Consider the following 22,123-nt stretch of genomic DNA (forward strand, 5'->3'; position numbering starts at 1 on the left):
ATAATGAGTTCTTGGACTAGAAGTCAGAGAAGATAGTCAGAACCTCAAAGCTGAGATGCTTCTTTAACTCTCCATCCCTTTTTTAAACCCTTTCCTTCTGCCTTAGAGGTGATACTAAATATTGGTTCTTCCTTGACTCTTGAATACTAAATATTGCCCTTCTTCCTTGACTCTTGAAGTTCTTTTTAAATGTCAGTTTCTTTGCAGATCATGTAAGGACAGCAAATTATACCCCGATACTTTGTTGATGTTATTGTTTACAGATGATCTTTTTGTTATTTTTTTAAATGGTTAAGCCTAATTCATTCCAGAAAGATGTGTTCTTTGCCTAGCCAGGATGAATAAGTCTATTGCAAAGATTAGAACATATACAGAGGACCCGAAATAAGCCAAAGGGAACAATAAACTGCCTGCTTATTGTGGTTGAAAGTCAGAGAGAAATACCTAAAGCCACCACAGCCTTAATTTGTTTTCCTTATTGAACATGGTCATGACTAGAAATGCAAAGTCTAGCGGAAAGGAACTCTGAACTAGATAGGAATCAGACGCCTTTGAATCTAGTCTCAGCACTCACTGGCTGTGTAACTTTCAGCAAGTCACATTATTCTTGTTAGCCTCAGTTTTCTGATCTGCTCTCGAGTCAGGACTTGGCTTCATAGCCTGCCTTTGCCACTTTAGACCCTGATTGACCTTGGACAAATAACTTGTCTGTACTTTGTCTCAGTTTCCTCATCAGTCAAATTAAGGGCTTGGGCCTCTAAGATCTGTTCTAGCTCTAAATATGTCATTCTCTAAAAAATGGGTCTGTCCAATCTATTAGAGATCTATCCTCTTATTATTATGCTGTCGAATTGCCCATACTAGAGGGCAAAAAATAGGCAAAAGAACTAAAATAGCAAAGAAGTTGCTTGCAAAGAGTGGGCTACTGACCTTCATTCACATTGGTTAAGTCTATTAGGAAAAAGTAATTAAAACAAAAATAAGCCTTACTTCTTCCAATCGTCTTTCTCTGAAAGTATCCTAGAAATATGTGATAATACACGTATAATGCAGAGTAATTGCTTGTCAACTCCAGGAGGGGGGAGGGAAGAAGGGAGGGAGACAATATGAATCACATAACTTTGGGGAACTTATATGGGAATTTGTTATTAAAATAAAATAAAGATTAAAAAATTAAATGAAAGCATTCTAACCATTTAGGGCAGTTAAGGTATGTTATCAGTTATTCTCCCTATTTTAAAACTAGGAAGCTGAACACTAAAGGACAAATATTCCTAAAGTTGTTCAGTGTTCCCTTAGTAGGTTTTGGTAGGGCCAACCAGAACTAAAATCTATATTTCATGGCTCATCATCCAGTGACTTTTTCTACTATATTCATTGGTCTAAAGAAGACCAAAGAAGGTCTAATTTAGCATGATTTGGTACAGGGCCCACAGATTATAAAATGCTGAGAATGAAATATCAAGTCCAGGAAGAAATTAAATATGTAGTCCATGGTGTGGGATCATGAAGAATATTCATTTTCCATTAGGAAAATGGAAGAGTAGTCCTAAAATTCCTTAATAGTGTGCCTAGGGTGTCAGGGCTCAGTTGTTTTAATCCAGGCTCTGCCAAGTAATATGTTCTATGACTTTAGGCAAGTCATTAACCTTCATTTCCTCATTTGTAAAATAAAGATAATAGCATTATACTTTCTTAGAAATCCTGTCTGTCCTAAAAGTCTTGGTGCAGTTTTAAGCTACTAAAGCAGAAATAGCTCAATCAATAGACACCTCATGTTTAAAATAGTAATCAATTATCTGGCATTTTTTGAGTACCTGCTGTATACAGTCATGTAAGAACTTAAGAACAGTAATATAAGAATTTGTCATAAAACAAGAAATAAAGCTGTAAGTACTTAAACTGTTGGCTTCTGGAAAAAGTTGGACAACTAAAGTTATTAACAGAGGCAGAATATAAGTTGCTCTCTGTGCTGCAAGCCCTCCATTATTAGTCAGTCAGATCAGTCAACAAGCATTGATTAAGTGTCTCTCACTCACCAGGTACTAGCACATAGTGGCAGAAATGAAACCATCCCTGCCCTGAAGAAGTTCTAGCACGTAGAATTGTGGATTACCCAAATTTAGTCCCACTTACCAAAAGGAAAGAAAATGTTGCCCAGGTTTTACTTAATGTACTAAGATTTCAAAGTTTTGTCATTAAGATACTTGTCTGTCTTCACAGTACTTGTAGAATAAATGTAACATTCTCCTTTGCTGTATTTCAATTACTATCTGAAAAGGAAGGAAGGAAAGAAGGAAGGAAGGAAGGGAGGGAGGGAGGGAGGGAGAAAAATGAAAAAAGCATTTATTAAGCACCTTCTCTGTACCAGCTACTCTGCAAAGCACTTTACAAATATTATCTCATTTGATCTTCACAATGGGATGGAGATACTGATAGGTAGATGCTATTATAGACCCCTTTTTACAATTAAGAAAACCGAAGCAAACAGAAATTAAATAACTTGCTCAGGGTCATTAAAAAAAGTAAGCATCCTTGCCTTGGCCAAATTTGAACTCAAGTCTTCCTGCCTCTGGGCTAAACTTAGCATTGTGCCACCTAGCTGTCTGTAGGCCTATGTAATGATAGCATGAATTCACTGAGTTAATCAGGAAGGTACCAGCAAAGAAACAACTTTATTATTATTATATAGTTAGTTTATTTATTTAACAATGCATGATTAATAACTAATATGTCATATTAATTATATAATGCCATTATATGATATATGAAAATACGAAATGTGAAAATATATTGTATAATAGTATTGTATAATTAACATGATACATTGTATAATATGATCGTATTATATAATTAATTGCATATTATTAATAATAAATTGTTAAATAAACTAACTATATAAAAATGTACTTATCTATCCTATTATAATATAATCATGTAATATGTATTTTGTTATATACTAATTACTTGATAGCATATATTATATGATAATTATATAATAGTATATATTATATTATAACAATGATTATCTATAATACATTAATGAACATTCTATTAATATAATAATTCTTAATATATTGTTACATGTTACTATAACATATTACATAATGTGTATTTATAATGTATAATTATTTAGTAATGCATGATTAATAATTTATAGCATATCACAATATGTTATGAAATAAATATATTTATTTGCAACAATAATAATTATTAATAATATCTAACAATTTTACCTAATACTTCATTGGCTCATAACAGAATTCTATTCTTTCTAGTTTATTTCTTATTGAAAAAATATTCTTTCCCTGAGCAGGACAGGAAATCAACACCTTAAAAGTAAATCTCTGTGTTTTCCAGGTTGCTGCAGGAGAATGTAATGAAGACACAGAGGTTTACAACATCACTCTTTGCACCGGGGATGAACTCACTTTAATGGGACAGGCAGAAATCCTTTATGCAAAGACATACAAGGAGAAGTCACGATTCAACACAATCTTCAAAAAGATTGGAAAACTCAATTCCATCGGCAAGCTGGGAAAAGGCAAAATGCCGTGCCTCATCTGCATGAACCACAGGACCAACGAAAGCATCAGCCTCCCATTCCAGTGCAAGGGCCGATTTAGTACCCGGAGCCCACTGGAGCTCCAGATGCAAGAGGGTGAACACACCATCCGCAACATCGTGGAGAAGACCAGGCTGCCCGTCAATGTAACCGTGCCAAGCCCTCCTCCCAGGAACCCCTACGACCTCCACTTCATCCGTGAAGGTCACCGCTACAAGTTTGTGAACATCCAGACCAAGACCGTGGTGGTATGCTGTGTGCTCCGGGGCAACAAGGTCCTCCCGATGCATTTCCCTTTGCACTTGACTGTCCCCAAGTTTAGCCTCCCCGAGAACCTCATGAAGGGAGACATCTGGCCCGATTCCCTGGTCCAGCACTGGCTCAGCATCTGCCAGGAACAGTTCGACATCGACGAGTACTCCCGCGCCGTCCGTGATGTGAAGACAGACTGGAACGACGACTGTAAAAGCCCCAAAAAGAGCCGGTGTTCCAGTCACAACCACATACCCAATTCCCTCAGCTACGCCCGGGACGAGTTAACACAGTCTTTCCACCGGCTCTCCGTCTGCGTGTATGGGAATAACCTACATGGCAACAGCGAAGTCAACCTGCACGGCTGCAGGGATCTGGGGGGGGAGTGGACCCCCTTTTCTCATGACACCCTGCAGTACCAGGACTCCGGCGACAGCGGCAGCGATTACCTTTTCCCTGAGGTGGGCGACGAATCTGTGTGTCTCTCCTCGAAGCCAGAACTCCCTTATGAAGAGCTGTGGCTAGACCAAGGCAAGACAGACAGCCAACAACCCCTTACGGGTTCCTTGAGTGAAAAAGCCAAATGTGATAATTACAGAAGCTCTATTCGCTCCAAATGTAGCACTTCTTCTCTCCCTGTTGCCGGGACGCTGGCGACCACAACGTCTTCAGATGTGGCCCTACCTCCACCTCCAGTGCCTCCCAAATCTGAAGCCGTAAGTCGTGGAAATCTTTTTAGCTGAGTTGCATTTCTTTAGAGGGGAGGAAGAGGAAGCCATTGCTTCTAATGCTGCCCTCCCTCATTCTCTGATTTATTGTTATTTGCAGTGGGTAGGGAGAGAGGAAAAACATAGTGAAGAATTTTGATGAAAAATTTCAACTCATTTCTTTTTCATCAAAGCCACATGGCTGCAGGTTTATTTTCATCAAAATTTGGTACAGCTTGGCCAAGAATCTTTTCTAAGTTTGAATGGAAATGGTTATAACACATTGTAGTGGCATCACACGTATAGTTATGGTTGGTTCTATTGCTGATTTGAGTGCCAAAAAAAGATTTTTCCCTATTGCCTAACATTGATAGCATAACTTAAATTCATAGACAGCAGACAGTTTCAACCATTATTTTCCCAACAAGCATTTCCTAAAATGCCTCCTTAAGTAAAAGCTTGACTTTCATTGTATCTTGCCCCTGTAAAGATTTGGTTTTGGTTGCGTGAAAGGGAGGCTTTGCCTGAGATTATCATTAAGAGACTTTAAGGTCTCCCTGTGGTATACCCAAAGTACAGTAGAAAGAGTGCTGAACTTAGTAACAATTTGAATCATGACTCTTTTACTTAATCAATAAGCATTTAATTAATCTTTTAAAATCAATTTTTCAATTTGATTTTTATTACTTATTAAAATTTAAAAATTTTCCACTTTATTTTTATTTATTAAAATTCATCAATTTTAATCAATTAAACAGTAATTAATTAAATTACTATTTGCCAGGCATAATGCTTGAGCCTGAAGGATATAAGGAAAAGTTAAAAAAAAAGCATGTCATCAAAGAATTCACATCCTAATGTGGGAGATATCATTCATATAACTACAGAAATCCAAATAACTACATACATACATACATTCATACAGTATACTTGGGAGATCGTCTCAGAGAAGCTACAAGTAGTAGGGAGAACCAAGAAAAGTCTTTTTCAAAAGGTGACATTTGAACTGAGTCTTGAAGCAAGCCATGAAGGAAGCTGGGAAATAGAACATCATATAGGGAAATGGCTTGTGTGATCTTGAATAAATCACTTAGAAATTTAAATTTCAGTCTCTTCATTGAGAAAATGAGGGGGGGGGGGTAGAATAGAGGATTTCTAAGGTCCATTCCAGCAGTTTTGTGCAATGTACACATTTCCATGTTAGCTAGAGAGAATCACCTAGAATTTCAAAAATTGATGTGGTTCAGTGCTGAAACTGACAGAAATAAAGGCCAATTTTTGACTTCGTTTCATCTTCCTTTGACTGGAAGTATACAGTAGTTGTTCATCTTAATTTATTGAGATGTTCCATTCTCCGTCCCTTCATATGTTATGAGCTATGTTCCCTCCTATGGAATTGCTGAAGCATGTAGGTTATCATATAGGTAACAAATTAATGTTTCCTTTTAATCCAACAATGGGGCCTGTTCAGTGTAATTTCCATGTTCAGGCAGTAGCAGCTGGAAGAAAAAATTCTGCTGAAATAGTTGTACCTGCCACTTCTATTCCTGAAATTGCATTTTGATTTGACAGAGAGATAGGAAAAGAGGAAGGAAAGAAGGAAGAAGGGATGGATGGATAGATGAATGAATGTTGTGAAAGATAATGAATTATCTATGGCTAGATAATGGTATATGTTGCCAGGCAGCATATCAACTAGTGTCTGGGGCCAAATTTGATTTTAGAAATTCCTAATTCTACTGAACCACCTACCTGCTTAATTTTGAGTTAATTTCCCTTGACAGAGTTTATAACTTCATGATTGTTAGATTATTTATCTATTATATCCTCTTATTATATTTCTTGGTCCCTAGAAGAGTATTTGAGATATCAAAGTCAGAATTTAAAATTCCTTTTTTCCATCAACCACTATAGCAGGGGTCGGCAGCGTACGGCTCTTTCTACAGGAGCCATGAAGTCAATTTTTTTCAGGCGCTGTTACAGGAGCGCGCACTGTGAGCACTGTACGGCTCTCATGAAATTACATTTTAAAAAATGTGGCGTTTATGGCTCTCACAGCCAAAAAGGTTGCCGACCCCTGCACTATAGACTTCTTAGGAGAGAGAGCTCAGTCTAACTTATTAGCATTTACCTTGAAGATAGGTTTTCTTTCCTCTGATGGAGAATCAGTCAGTCAATGAGGCTTTTTCATGTAGAGCACTGGCCACAGCTGGTAAAAGATGGATACTACACAGGCGCTATTTCATTACAAATCTGAGGCTAGCAGAAGAAAGATTGGAAAACTATTTGTGTTCTTTAGGCTGGGGGAGGGAGAGAGGAAGAGAAAAAGATGGTGTTGTAATTAATAATGGATGAGTAGGAAAATAAATAATAAGGGACCTAACCATGACCTGTTTGCTTACTTTTTAAAATTCTTGCTGAGATTAAATATAAAAATGAAATCAAAGCTGTAGCCCAGGAGAGGAAATGTTTTTGGCCATTTAATTCTAAGGAATAATTTCCTATGGAGTCAGAAAGACTTTCCAAAGCCAGGCTAGTGTTTATGACATGCTATAAACATTAGAATGAATTGGATGGGGAGTGAGGAGTCCATCCTGAAGTAATTTAACTTATTTAAAAATTGAAAAAGAAAAATTTAGACATTTCATATGTAGTCATTTTTTTCTATTAGTTTTGTGACCATGAAATAAGTTTTTCCATTTTTAGGATGTGCGTGGGATCCAGAAAACGTCATAATTGTTAGATGTGGCTTCAGCTTGCAGTTTTCAAAGGGAAACTTTAATAGGGGCATAAGCTCAAATGGTCCCACAGAATTAAATAAAACTTCTGTGGATGGCAAAAATGGAATCCTGGGAGAGAAATGTGCCATATGTCTAGCAGCAACTTCTCTAGATAATTATAGATGTAATAAGTTTTCAGGGGAGGTCAGTCTTGACCTTGTCTGGAAAAGGGATGACTACCATCCAAGTCTTTGGGGATAAAAGAGTGAGAACTGTGGGAAGAAATCAAAGAGATGCCATGAAATGTGTCCACCAACATCTCTCCATCAACTTGAAAAGAGATCAGAAATTACTTAATGAGTTATGTTTTAGGGAAAGAAAGGAAGGAAAGGGGGAAAAAAGGAAGGAGAAAGAGAGAAAGGAATGAGAGAGAAAAAGAAAAGGAAAGGAAAGAAAGAGAAAACAGTTTACTGACTGATAGAAATTAAAAATATTAGAAAACACAATTGCCTCTTGAATTATCCTGGCTTTCACTTACCATTAGTTCTGAAGGCAGCTTCATCCAATGGAAAGGGCACTTAATTAGAGTCACACAGCACTTGAGTTCTAATCCCAGTTCTGCCACTTAACTCTCTTTGTGATGTGAACAAATCACTTAACTTCTCTGGACCTCAAATTCCTCATATATAAATCTTATGGAGGTTATATTAAATGACCTCTAAGATCTTTTCTTGCTCATGAACATGTGATTCCTCCATTTCTTACCTGTTGGTTTGGAATCCATTAGCCCCTAACTTCTATAAAAACATGCTTTCCCTCAAAAATATATTGACATGTGTGAGTGTGATGGAATCATTTCTTTTAAAGATGAAACATCTGACTTTCTCTTTATCTACACATTTCACTATCTGCAACCTAAATAAATTAATAATTTTGCGGAGCCAAGCAGTAGTGTATTTGGCAGAAGAATTATCTTTTTTTGGTACTATTGAGTTTAATTTAATGTTACTTTGTAGACTACCTATAATGAAAGATCTAAAACTAAATCCTATTATCTTTAAAAGAATATCATTTTGGTTGGGTTTTATTATCTTTCAGGGATTTTCTTCTTTAAAGGAATTATTCCTTTTTTAACCCCCTGCCCCCTGGTTATTAAAAAAAAATTTTTTTAGGGGATCAGCAAACTATTTCCTTTTCCATGATGATAAAAATCTGAAATAGCCAGTTTCCCCAAAGTTGGTTCAGATGAACCTGAACTACGATAATATGCCTAACTCATATTGGTAACTATTTTTTCCATTTTTAAACTTGTACATTTTGTACAGTCTGCCTTGGGATCAGGATGACCTGCCAAACCATCATAAGTGGATTTTTTTACTGGTTGATGTTTTGACTTTTGGGTCTTTTTAGGGGTGGGGAAAGAGTAGGTTTCCCTATCCCACCCAGTTTTGAAGTGTAGCAGCCACTCATGGACCTATATAGCCTGGAAGCTTTAATCTGGGCTAGTTCACTCACTTCTCAGCCACCTGGGGACCCTCCATTTTCTAGATCTCCACCATATTGGTGCCAGACAAAGTGAAGCCACTTAATCAGCTTTAGCATCACTGTAGTTCAGAACTTCCAAACTTAAGAGATTCACCAGCCACAGCCTCCCCAGATGCAAAGATTAAAGATATGTGCCAATTTGCTCTAATTTCTACAAATGTCCAAAAATTTCATCAGTTCCAAAAAAAGGGTCACTTTTTCCTTTTTTTACAAGTTATTTTCATTCTCTTCATGCTCTTGATATTGCCTATTATGTTTGAGTTGCAGGCAATTCTACTGTAACCTGGCTTAGGGAGCTACAAGTTGTCAAAAAGTATGTAAAAAGTAAAAAAAAGTATGTGTAAAAGTACACAACAAAACCCACAGGGCTTATGGGGGAAAATAGGATAAGGAACACAACACTCAAAGACTTTGTCACCCACAAATTTTAAAAGATAGAACCTAATGAAAAAAGCAGGACAGCTTTACTCATGTTAAATTTGTTAAGAAATACCTAAATATTACAGTAAATAACGGTGGCATCCGTAAGCTTCAGACTGCTGATTCCTGGTTTTCATAGCCAGGGGTAGAGGGAATGTGTGGGTTTGGGCCAACCCTCCTCTGCCCACAATCCTACTGCACCAGAAGATATGGAATAAATATGGCACTTTACCTTGACAGAGCCCTCAAGTTAGAAGCCAGATTTCTGGTGCCCTTTCCTCTATTTGCTCTCAGTGGGAACAGGACTCTCTTTGAGCTCCAGTCCCCCAATTCAAGCTCCAGCAGGGTCCTAGGACTGCAAATCATAGAAGGCAAATAAAAGAAGTTTATAATTCATGTTATGACTCTAGGCTCCATAGGAATGATGGGCTTTAGGCATGAAAAAATTATATTTATCCCAAAAAAGACTAATTTTGGAGTGATCACTTGCTTTGCAGACTGATTTTTACAAAATGAATCACCATAGAGCTCCACTAATTAACAAGCTTCCCCAAGCTACTCAGATTTAAAATGGTTTGCACACAATTTTCTAAGAGTACAACCATTACATAAGTGTATTTCTATGTGCTTCTTGGCAGGAAGACGAAAAGAATAGGATATTTGTAAAGTTTTGAAGCTTATTATGCCAGATTCTTTGCTGCCCACCTTTAAAAAAATCCTATATGCCGATGAACTACTATGTGTCTTTCATGTTAATTAGCATTCTTTAAGGGAAAGAGTGTTAATTAAAATACTGAATTCAATCTGGAGGTAGATGCTTTTTCAGATTCAACTTTTAGACACTATCGGCAAATATGTATGTCTGTATAAATGCATATGTGCACATGTAAATGCATCCATCATTTGTCAAAGGCCTTTTTTCACAACTTTATTTTTTATTACAACACTAGAATTTTCTCTTGCCTATCTCTGGCATTTCTCCCCTCCCCCATTTTTAATGGCATATTCTTTCTATTGATACTATGGCAGTCTCCTTGTCCCTGCCTGCCTAGAGTTGAAACAACTACTTCTTTTCAGAACCAGCTGATGTTCATGCTTCCCAATTGGTGACTGCTGGCTCCCTCCCACTTTTGCCTCTCTTGCCGGAGGCTTGGAATATTGGAGTCCATTTCAGAGCCAGGTCTGTGTTAGTCCTTGTCTTTAATGTAAGAAACTGGAAAAATAAAAATTAGACGTATGGTTCTGGGAGTCACAAGATTTTTGACTCTTCAATTCCTATCTCTTCTTTGCTAATTAATAAAATAGAAGTTTGTTTTATTTTATTGCTATATCATCACTATAAACCTTTTCTTTTTTTTCTATGACTGAAAACATCCACTTATGGCTACTTGATGGGGTTATGAACTTTTCATATAAAAGCTCCTTTTATAAATAAGATTTCTTAAGGCTCTAATGATTTTGTTATCAGAGGGGGGCAGGGCTGTCCAGTGGGATAGCAAAGAGTAAAAGAGAATGGAATCAGAGGATATGAAATCTAGGGCCAAGGAACTTTGACACCAAATTTAGAAAATTCGGTGAAACACAGTTACAAAAATATTAGATAATAATATTAAAAATTAGCATTTCCATAGTGCATTAAAGTTTACAAAGAACTTAATATATTCATTTTCTCATTTGATCTTCTAGCTCTGATGGTAGAGAGGATAGAGCACCTGGCCTGGAATCAGGAAGATTCATCTATCTGAGTTCAAATCCAGCCTCAGAAACTTATTAACTTTATGATCCTGGGTTTAAGCCTATTTGCCTTCGTTTCCTCATCTGTAAAATGAACTAGATATGGAAATGGCAAATCATTCCAGTGTCTTCACCAAGAATATCCCAAATGGGGTCATAGAGAATCAGATATGACTCAAAAATAAAACAAACACACACACACACACACACACACACAAAATTATCTTTACTCCTTTGTCTTATCTTGAAAAGCAGTAATGAAGAAAAGTATTACTATGAATGAGTCAAGCTTATTATTCCTACAGAGGAGGCATAATCTGATATGGATAGATCAAGTAGATAACTATCAGCACAAATAGTAAATGGAACCTCTCAGTGTTTAGAGATAACCCACATTGCAAAGCAAAATGATCTGTCCTTTCTTTTGGAGGGGTGGTGGTAGAAGGCAGTGTGGCACAACAGAGAGAGAATGGCTTTGAGGTCAGAAGACTTGAGACCAAATCCCTGGTCTACCACCTGCTACCCTTAGGATGATGGGTTTCAGTTTCCTAAGAAAAAAATTGAGAGAATGAAACAATACTTACTTGCAGGGACTTTACATTCTAAAAAGGGAGATGACAAGACACTCAGAATAAATATAAAGAGAATGATACAAATCGATCCAAAATAATTAATTGGATTAGACAGCCACTGAAGCCCCTCTGTGTCTAAATCTATGATCCTATCATAAATTGTTTCCCCAGATAATAATCTAAAATTCATGCTAAAAGTTTTATCCTTTCCAGTAGCTGCCCTTTCTACATGTTTTACTCTGAGCCATATGTTTATGGTCAACTAAGAGGCAGAGTGTATAGAATGCTGGACCTGGAGTTCAAATCTGGCCTCAGACACTAAGTAACTGTGTGACCCTGAGCAAGTCACTTTATACTACTTGCCTCAGTTTCTTCATCTCTGAAACGAGCTGGAGAAGGAAATGGCAAACCAGTCTAGTAGCTTTGCCAAGAAAACCCCCAAATGGGGTCAGAAAAAGTCAGGCACAAATGAAAAACAACTAAACAATAATGTGCTTCTTCCAGAATTTCCTAGTTTTGTCCTGAAAAAGCTTAGCCATATTTTTATATTCAGCACATCTTATCAACAGCCCTGTCTCTGATACAAAGGATAATAAATGAATAATGAATGTATACAATATGTACACTTTTCTAGTTATATGTGAAACCGAGAATGTAAATGTGAAACTAGGGCTTTTAAACATTTCTACAAGTTTGACTCATTTTTGTGGTTAATTACTCCATTAAAAACAGCATTGAGCAAGCTTTGCTATGAAATGGAAACACTTTTTCCTCCTCAAAGGGAGCTTAAAGCCTTTTAAGCAAAGAACGTGTCATAGTAAGTGCTCTGTTTACCTTCTTTAACTATCTCTTTAATCCAGGAAGTGAGGGAGGGACCGTGAAAGTGTCATTTCTTTCCATAGCACAAAAATTTCAGGAGTTCTAAATAAAGGAGAGGCTTAGTACAAAATTTAAACTCTTAAGATCCCCCTTTCTCACTTCACATGCTCAGTGTTTTCATTCCCACTTTGTCTTTGTGCCTTTTTCTGGGTTGGTCACTATGATGGTCCTCCATCAATATGGAGGAAATGGAACATGATCAGATCTTCAAAAAATAGTTTTTTGTTCAATTTATTTCTTAATGTCATAAAATTAGAATATATTCTGGGGTCCTGAGTTTGGCCTCAAAGGGTAAAATAATGCATGTACATGGAGAACATGCCCGAGTTAAACAATTTGCCAAAAGTAGAATGGTAGAGAAAATGACAACAAATAGAATTTGGAGGAGAAACTTTGGGCAGGTAAATTAACCTCTCTGGAATGACCTTTTGTGTCCTAGTGATTGATACCACTATTTATAAGAAGGAGAAACAAAGGTACTTTGTTAACTCTCTGTGTCAAGTGAGTAGGGAAAATAGACCTAGAGTCACCGAGTTCAAATCTCACCTCAGACAGATAGTAACTGTGGGATCCTGGGCCATCACTTCACTTCTGTGTCCTCTTCTGTCAAATGAGAATAATGATAGCACCTATCTCCCAGGGCGGCAGTTGTGAGGTTAAAAATGAGTTGGTATTTGTAAAACATTTTACAAATCTTTAAGTACTCTACAGATGCTACTCACTACCTAGTAATGTGGCCACTCTCTACTCTTATGGTAACTCACACATTTCCATAACGTTCGAATGAGGCTTGGGATGAGAGCACTCTCTCTCCTCTTCCCCCATCAGAGGGATTGCCAGTACCTGTTCTATTCTTAGCGGTAGAAAATTGTTAACAATCATACACATACATCTGAGGTTCTTGTCTTACACAATTTAACCTTTGTTTCCCTGATGAGAGGGGAAAAATAGAGCAAAGGAGCTCTCAAACACATTTTTATGTTTCCCTTTAGTTCCATTTTTTCCCTATAACCTTCCCAGTGAAGAATAGGTGAGACCACTGTAGAGGACAAGAGCAAGACTACCCAGTGCTCCCTATAGTGTAGCCTTACAGGTCATTTAGATTTATTTGGAAATGGGGAGAAAACAATCCGAGTGGTAGAAAACAATCCGGCTAAAGGTCAGGTTCTAATTTACCAGGTAGACCTTTCAGTGAAAAATTCTTTCTATTTGTTCTCATCCTCTTCAGCCTTACCATTTTCCATCCAAACATCCCATCCTAATTGATCTCCCTGCCTTACAGTTGGCTCCCTCCTCAATCTGTCTTCCCCCTGGCTGCCAAAGTGACTTTTTTTTAAAGCTCAGGTCTGACCACATTGCTCCCTTGTTCATTAAGCTCCAGTGGCTCCCTGTTACTTCTAGGATCAAATGTAAAGACCTTTTTTTAGCTTTTAAAGCTCTTTGCAGCTCCTTTATTAGATGTATAAATCAGAACTGAGCTCCAGCCCTGCCTTGTTGATTGATATTGATTGATTCTAAGACCCCAAGGCAGGCACCTTGGCTCAGTCATCATAGAATTTTAAAACCGGAATAGACCTCAGAGATCAATTATTCCTGGCCTTTTTATTTGACAGATGAAGGAGCCCAGAGTCTTGCCTCTGAGGTTGCACAAGTTTGTGGCAGAGCCAGACTAGAATCTCACGTCTCCTGTCTCCCCATCCAGTGACTTTTTCATAGGCGATACCTATAACCAGAACAAAACAAAAAAAAGAGGGGAATTAGAGGGTTGGGGAGTGGGGAGAATTGGTGGAATAGCCAAGGAGAACCTGACAGGCTGCTGAGGGAGGATATCTGTCACTTTGAGAATCTTGGCTTGCCTTTCCAGCCTTACTTTTTTTCACTGTAAAGGTATAAAGCTTTAAATATTAATATATGAAGTAATCCACATTCTCCTGTGGATGATACACACACGCATCTTTTTCCTTTTTTTTTTTTTTTTTTTTTTTTAACTGCATTATGGATTGTATATGCCTCTGCCTCTGGAGTTAGGTTATAGGAACAGAACCAGGCACAAACCTCCCTCTGCTGTCTGAATGAGACAATTACAATTAAGATAAACTTGGCCTAAAAGAATTCTTGGAGAAAACATTGTGGATCAGTAGAGTAAAGGTGGCAGTCAGAACCCTGGTCCCATTCAGGTGTCAGCTGGTCTCACATGAAGGTCAAGCAGTGCTCAAAGCAAGAATACCCATTTTTAATCTGGAGGCTCATCTCAAAAGCAGAATTTAGGCCATGATCCAAAAAATGTATATTTTCTAAAATCGGAATCCTTTCAAAGGAGTTGACACTAGTGAATGAGCACAGTATGGGAGCTTCAGCCAATCCTTTATTAATATCCTCTTCACTTTCTTAATGTACCTGTTTTATAAGCCTTCACATTTTGCTAGCTTCTCATCCAAAGTTACTCTAAACATACATTTTTTTTTAATTTTTTTTATTTTAAACCGTTAACTTCTGTGTATTGACTCCTTAGTGAAAGAGTGGTAAGGGTGGGCAATGGGGGTCAAGTGACTTACCCAGGGTCACACAGCTGGGAAATGTCTGAGGCTGGATTTGAACCTAGGACCTCCCATCTCTAGGCCTGACTCTCAATCCACTGAACTACCCAGCTACCCCTAAACATACATTTTAGCTACTGTATTTGGATGGCCACCTGTACTCAGCAAACCACTTCTTTCAAAATCAGTTTATCCTTAAATGCATTTGACAGGTGCCTGATGTTATGTGTGAAAGCATATATCAGTTAACAGTTGTTAATACCAGACCTTCCCTGGTTTTCTCCCCCTTCTTCTGATTCCTATTATTTTTAAGAGGGGAGACTTCACACAACTAGCACTTAGAGGTGTCATCCAGTTCTTTTGCTAACCCAGAGTATTCTCTCGTTCTAGGTTAGGGAAGAATGCCGACTCCTGAATGCACCCCCTGTTCCACCTAGAAGCGCAAAGCCTTCATCTACAAGTCCCTCCGTTCCCCCTCGATCAGCTAAACCAGTAAGGCAACAGACACGTTCTCCCAGCCCTACCTTGTCGTATTATTCTTCAGGGCTGCACAACATGTAAGTGTTGGAGCTGAGAGCTCTCCGTAGCAAGCATCATTCAACACGGTTCTTCCTGTCATCTGATCCACGGAGGGTCTGTGAACTTGAAAGGGAGTGGAAAATTCAGGAGAAAAAAAAAGCTCTCAAGGAATTTTGGAGTAAAAATTGGTCAAGGATGCTCTTTTGAGCCATCAAATTTGAAATGTAGATTTTTTAGGGCTCATCTAATGTCTCAAGAAGAGAGGAAAATAGAATTCATCTGTGAGAAAATCATTATTAAATTATTAAAGATATCACATAGGACTGTACTCTCCTCCTATAAAAGGAAATTATATACCCTATCATTGATAAGAGTTAACTGGATATTCAGTGGAAATAACTTATAGAAGTTAGTTCTGTAAAGTCAGGAACAGAGCTTAGGTGGTCTCAAACCAACAACTGTTTCTCATTCATTCAACAAGCATTTATTAAATGACTGTTTTGTGTAGAGGACTATGTTAGGTGCTGGGAGGCACCCAAAACTTAGATAATGTGTGTATCCTTATTTCCCTCTGTGTACTTAGAATCTTCTCCCCATGAACTCTTTTTCCCAGCTTCCCATTTTTGTTCTCACATTATTTGCTAATGTAGGGAGGATATATTTTGGTGTTACCTCACCCCTCTCTCTCTGCTCCCAGGAAGGTGGTTGTGGAGGTTGGGTGAGAGCCAGGCAGGAGAATTTTACTCATGTGGTTTTACTTAAGCTTTCTACTTTTGTTCTTTTATTTCTTCTATTTCAAGTGATATGGTGATTGATTGATTGGTTGGTTGGTTGGTTGGTTGGTTGGTTGATGGATTGAAGACCATTTTTTGCTAACTTCCCTTTCTGTTTATCTTTGCTTTTAAGCAGTGTCTCTGAGAATGACCCAACAAGTCCCTCAGAAAGTGCTTCTGTTTCCTGCTATCCCTGTAACAGGATGAAGACCGAGTCTCTAGAACTTAACAGATCTCCCTTCGGAAGCCCTCCCACTGAAACTCTGTCCTCTAGACTGTCATGGCCGAGCCATTTCTTGGGAGCAGCTGAGAGTGAGAACAGGAATGACTTCCTATTGGATCCAAGCAGAAGTTATAGTTACCCCAGGCAGAAGACACCGGGCACCCCAAAAAGAAACGGTCCAGCACCTTTTGATTTTGAAGGGGGTGAGCTCTCAGCAGGCTCCACCCAGTCAGGTCCAGCAGAGTTCACTGGGGGGATGTCTGGGTGTCCCAAGTCAGCCAGCTACTCCTTAGAGTGCACAGATGAGAAGACCCTAGCTGCTAGCCCAGCCAAACAGAGTCACTCATGCCCAGCCTTACCCCCAAGGGCACCCAAATTAACTGAGGAGAAAACAGCCCCAGAATCATTTCCTTTGCCGCTGAAAATTGATGGTGCTGAGGAAGACCCCAAACCTGGCTCACCAGACCTCTTGGAGGATCAGTATTTTGTGAAAAAAGGCGCACAAGACATTTTCTCCATTTCTTACCCTTTTTCCTCACCCCTTCACCTCCAACTAGCTCCAAGGTCTTGTGGTGATGGTTCCCCATGGCAACCCCCCACTGACCTGTCAGGACTTTCTATAGAGGAAGTGTCCAAATCACTACGGTTCATTGGTTTGTCAGAAGATGTCATCTCTTTCTTTGTTACTGAAAAAATTGATGGGAATTTGCTTGTCCAGCTAACTGAAGAGATCCTCTCAGAGGACTTCAAATTGAGCAAACTCCAGGTGAAGAAAATACTTCAATTTATTAATGGCTGGAGGCCCAAGATATAACCCAATAACCCATGTGGCATTGAATAAAACTGATGGATTGATGTGCTAGAAGGGATAGGGCTTGGTATATAATTTCATTATTATTGTTATTGTTGTTATTATTATTATTATTATTTTGCACTAAAACCCCTCTGTAAATAGTGGTAGAAACTTTTACTATGCAGATTAAGTTTTTGGATGATGAACCAGGCTATTTTGTACGTCAATAAAAATGCCGTAGAGAACACTTTAGAGTTGTGCCTTGTACATCACTCAACACCCAGCAGCTGCTAAAAAAGAAAAGGGAAGCTAAGATGTTTGTCCAGATAGGTTTATGCTAAGAAGATGTGATATTTATTATTGAACAGCCAAAGCTGAAAGATGTAAATCCAAAATATACTTGTGACCAAGAATCCTTTTCTTTTGGGGGTTGACTTCAGACGGTGAACTAGATGCTCTGCTCTGTCTGGTGGCTTGTTTAATGCTAATTCTTTTGATTCTAGTGCCTGAAAGTGTTTTAAGGTGGTTATGCTAATCCTCTGAAAATGAAAATGTTGTATGGTTTGTGCAGTTCTCTTTACCCAAAGTTGTCAATGTTCTGAAAGTCACATGTTGATAGAATTAAGCTATGTTACATGCCCTAAGTAATAATAAACGATGATAATAGAAATTTACCTATAACTGCAGCTGATTTTGCTGAGCAGAGAAAAATTACAATATACAGTGAGTATGCTTCAAAACGACATTGTGAGTCAGATCATTTAAGTAATAGTTTAAACTCTCCATCAAGATATCAGGACTTAGAAATGTGGCTTACACGTCATTACTTTCACAGAAATAGCATGGACATGGTGATTGCTAAAAATTCTTAGAACCCTGGGATTCAGATATGAATCTTCTTATATTTCTTAATAAAGGAAACTGAAGCCAGATCATTACAGAATGTCTTTATCTCTTCAGTTTTGGAGACAGAGAAAAAACCTTTTGCATCAGTGCACCATTATCATTGGGAAACTCTGAGGCTCAGTATACATCCAACTTAGATTTGTTCTACCGATAGGGGCAAACTTGGAAACCATCCATCTAAATATGCCCGCCATATGTTTCATGCATTGGCTGAGCCCAGAAACAATATTCTTTGTTTATCGCATTATGTTCTCTGGCCCTTCTACGAATTAGAAACATTAAAAATAAATACTCGAAGTCCCAAAAATCTTAGTGGTGTATTAGGTTATGACAGCTAAAAACCAAAATGAAACTTTTGGGTTGCTTTATAGCTAAGACACCATCATGAACTCTTCTATCTGTCCCTCTAACCCCAGCCAAAATCCATTACTGATTTTTTTCTTTTAAAACTAAGGAGTAATCCTTTGGCCCATTGCGTTAGACAGACAGGATTACAAGTCAATAGAAATATTCAAGTTCTTCCTTCATCATTTAAAGGAACCCCTTCTTGAGTTTCAGTTTTATGAGGTAAGTCCTCTCAGCATCATTTCTTTCCTTCTGCATCAGGAGGCATCCAGACATTTCGGGGGGATATGTCTTAGTAGGTCCATCATTGATTGGTGAGATTTTTGTTGGACTAGACCAGGCAGACGCGCTTGACACATGTCTCATTCTGTCTTTTCTTCTGTTTTGGGGGGATTTGTTCTTGAGAGAAGGAGTACAAGTTAGTGTGCCCCATGTGCCTGCCTGACTCATTCTAACTAACTGATCTTGTTTTTGTCCTAGATGATAAACTCTCATGCTCATCATTTAGGAGTTAGCTTTAATCCATGTCATGACAAGGGAATTGCAATATACTAACATAATAAAAAGAAATAACTTTTGATTTTTATCATCTCATTTTTTTTTCTTTTCATAAGTATGTGATGACATAAAGGACAGGAGATTTTTTTTTCCTCCTTTCCTTAAAAACCTCTTCCTGAAGCTGCATGTTAAAAGATAATTCCAGAGAATGGTACAACCCCATAGAGAGAGCTGGCTGTGTGATCTTGAACAAGCCATTTCGCCCCCGTTGGGGCTGTAGGCTACTCTTGAAGACCAGAATTTACACAGCAGGGAGTGGTCTGCATGGGTAGAGGGAATTCCTTATCTAGAGCTCTCTAAACCAGTGAAATCATGGGTCTAGCTTAAAAAGGTGACTGGAAAACATAGGAAAGATGTTGTCTTGTAACCTCCTCTCATCGTACATGTACAATTGTATAGTCCAGCATTAAACTTAGCATGTGAGAAACATCATCTTATTTTCTGATCAGAGATCTCATTCGGAAATGGACCTTAAAAGCCATCGAGGGTAATCCTCTCAAGTCATACATATTTTTAAAAACAAACTCCAGGACGTTAAATAACTTGCCTACAAATTATACGAGTGCTCAATAATGTGCAGTGGATAGAATGCCATCCAGGGCATTAGGAAGACTTAGGTTTAAGTCTTGCTACAGACATACATTAGCTTTGTGACCACAGACAAATCTCTTAACCTCTCAATGTCACTTTGCCATTCTAAGACTGAAAGGTTAAAGGGGAAAAAGCCATTCTATATTGGTGAAGGGAGTTTTCACACCAGGAGTTGCCTACATTGAAAAAATAATAAAGTCACGTCAAAAAATAATCTGATTTAGAGGAGACTGTGATCTCAGTTTAAAACTTTTGAGACTGTTTCTTTGGAAGAGAAAGAATATATTCTAACCCTGACGCTGGAAAGGTTTCTTCTAGTTATATCTTGATGAATCCGTTTTAAAATCTCTTGGTACTTAGCTGCACGGGTGCTCAGTTTAGGAAGGAAAACAAGGCTGAGTTTTTACAAAGTCTTTACCCTGTCCAAAGATGGGAGTTCAGCCCTTTCCTTGTTGCTGTGTTCCTGCCTAACCAGAAGTTCCTTAAGAAAAATAATTTATTGAAAATAGTCTTCTGTTTATCACCATGAAAAATTTGAAATATGAAAATAATTTGAAAATAATTCTCTTGTTGAAGGCAAGAAAGATGGTGTCAAGATATTGACATGACTTCCTCTGAATTTGCTAGGTTTAATAAATTAAGGGTACGTACTTTTTTTTTTTTTTTAAATACCTTTCCTTCCATCTTAGAATTGATACTGGGTATTGGTTCCAATGCAGGAAAGCAGTAAGAGCTAGGCAATGGAGGTTAAGTGAATTGTCCAGGGTCGCATACCTGGGAAATATGTGAGGTCAGGTTTGAGCCCAGTAACTCTGGTCTTTGGCCTGGCTCTCAATCCACTGAACCACCTAGCTGCCCCCAAGGTACATACTTTTTAAAAGAGATTTCTCTCCCCTGTGCCTCCCCCTTTTCCCAGACACCTTGGAAAAAAGGAGGGATAATAAAAACACCATTTGATATTGTCTAAAATCATCAAAGCTAGAAATACTTTTATTACAAAAGTCCATTATCTTCTGCCAATATTTTTCTGATTAATTCACTTCTGCGGTTCTGTTATGGTTTGGGGGTCCCTTTTTTTACCACAATTATAACAAATCTTGTCATCTCTAAACCATAAATAAGCATAAGCTATGCTCTCTTCCAAGAGCTACAGTAAGCAAATATAGAGCTTGGTGGCTGTTGTCAACACTACTCAGACACCCGGACTAGACAGAGCATGAATAGCTCTGTAAGAAAGTCAGAGCTATAACAAGGAACAGGGTGCAAAAGTGCAAAGGAAATACTTCCATTCTTACCACCAAGATCTTGCCGCCAGAACTCAATGTTTACATATGTGACAGCCCCAAGAAGTAAGGCCCATCAAGGCCAAGGAGAGTCAGTGAGGCTCCCTCACGGTCCAGAGGGTCCACTTATTTCCTGGACACATGGTGAGGTCCACAGAGTAGGCAGAGATCACACTTTCATCCATGCCTGGGGGAAGCATTCCAACTCAACTCTACGGGCTTCTTTCATCTCATCCATTTACTAATCTTTCTGAAATCATGGGGAAAGCAGGGTCCCCACCCACTAAACTCTAAAATGGAATTCATGTTAGGAGAGACATTTTAGATTCTTTTAACCCAGGAGCTCATAGGAAGTTATAGATTCCCCTTAAAAAATAGGAGAAATTAAATTCACACTTTTCCAGACCTATTGGGCTATGGACTTCTCTTTAACTCAAACTCCCTAACTTTGCAATAGGGAAACTTCCCTGTTTTGCTCTGCATTCGCTATTGACTTTGATAAAGATCTAATTAACCACCCAGAACAATTACGTGGAAAGATTTCCTGTGTCAAAGTAACAAAACACAACCACCCCCAAAAAATGAAAAATGTAATAAGAAGGGTTTGCATCAGACAAATATTCTTCTCCATATTAGCTATGAGCTTTCCCCAAGAAGTGTGCATATAAGGATATATCAACGTTCTTCCTGTCCTTTTGAACAGCAAGAGACTATTCCTTTTTGTTTTGATTTAATTTTAATTTTATTCTGAATATAGAACACCAAATAAAATTGGTATGTAAACATATATGCATATATAGATATACATGTGTATATATATAATACACAGTACATGTGTGTATATATTTTATATATAAGTGAATTTAAAAAGAAGATTGTACATGAAACCACAGGTCTCCATCATTAATTTTTAAGTTTATAATAAATTTAGCCTTGTAGCTGTAGGCTTCTTTCTGACCTTTCTTATGTCTCAAGAAGATATTCCTCATGCTCGTGAAGTAGCCTCTCAATGTTCAGGATGACTGACTTCCTGGCTAACTGATAGTTCCAAAGTCAATAAAGACCTAAGGGGTCAGAGTTAGAGTTACCCAAATCTTGACTCCCAAGCTCTTCCTCCATATAAAGTAATATACAACCCCCCCCAACCAAAAAAAAGCAAAGTATACTGTTGTATACAACTTTAAGGAGATGCCCTCCATTA

At 38.1% G+C, this 22,123-nt stretch overlaps 1 protein-coding gene across 1 annotated transcript in view; it reads left to right on the plus strand.

The window, feature by feature from the left end:
* The window catches only part of GAREM1 (GRB2 associated regulator of MAPK1 subtype 1), a 147,656-nt gene extending 130,076 nt beyond the window's left edge, over window positions 1–17,580 (plus strand). Inside the window, exons 4-6 of the mRNA XM_044682820.1 lie at window positions 3,361–4,533; window positions 15,322–15,488; window positions 16,357–17,580. Coding sequence (XP_044538755.1) covers window positions 3,361–4,533; window positions 15,322–15,488; window positions 16,357–17,260 — 2,244 coding nt within the window. The 3' untranslated portion in view covers window positions 17,261–17,580. The remainder of the gene's footprint in view (window positions 1–3,360; window positions 4,534–15,321; window positions 15,489–16,356) is intronic.
* The last annotated feature ends 4,543 nt before the right edge of the window (window positions 17,581–22,123 follow it).

This window comes from Gracilinanus agilis, chromosome 1 (genome assembly GCF_016433145.1).
Source record: "Gracilinanus agilis isolate LMUSP501 chromosome 1, AgileGrace, whole genome shotgun sequence".
NCBI lineage: Eukaryota > Metazoa > Chordata > Mammalia > Didelphimorphia > Didelphidae > Gracilinanus > Gracilinanus agilis.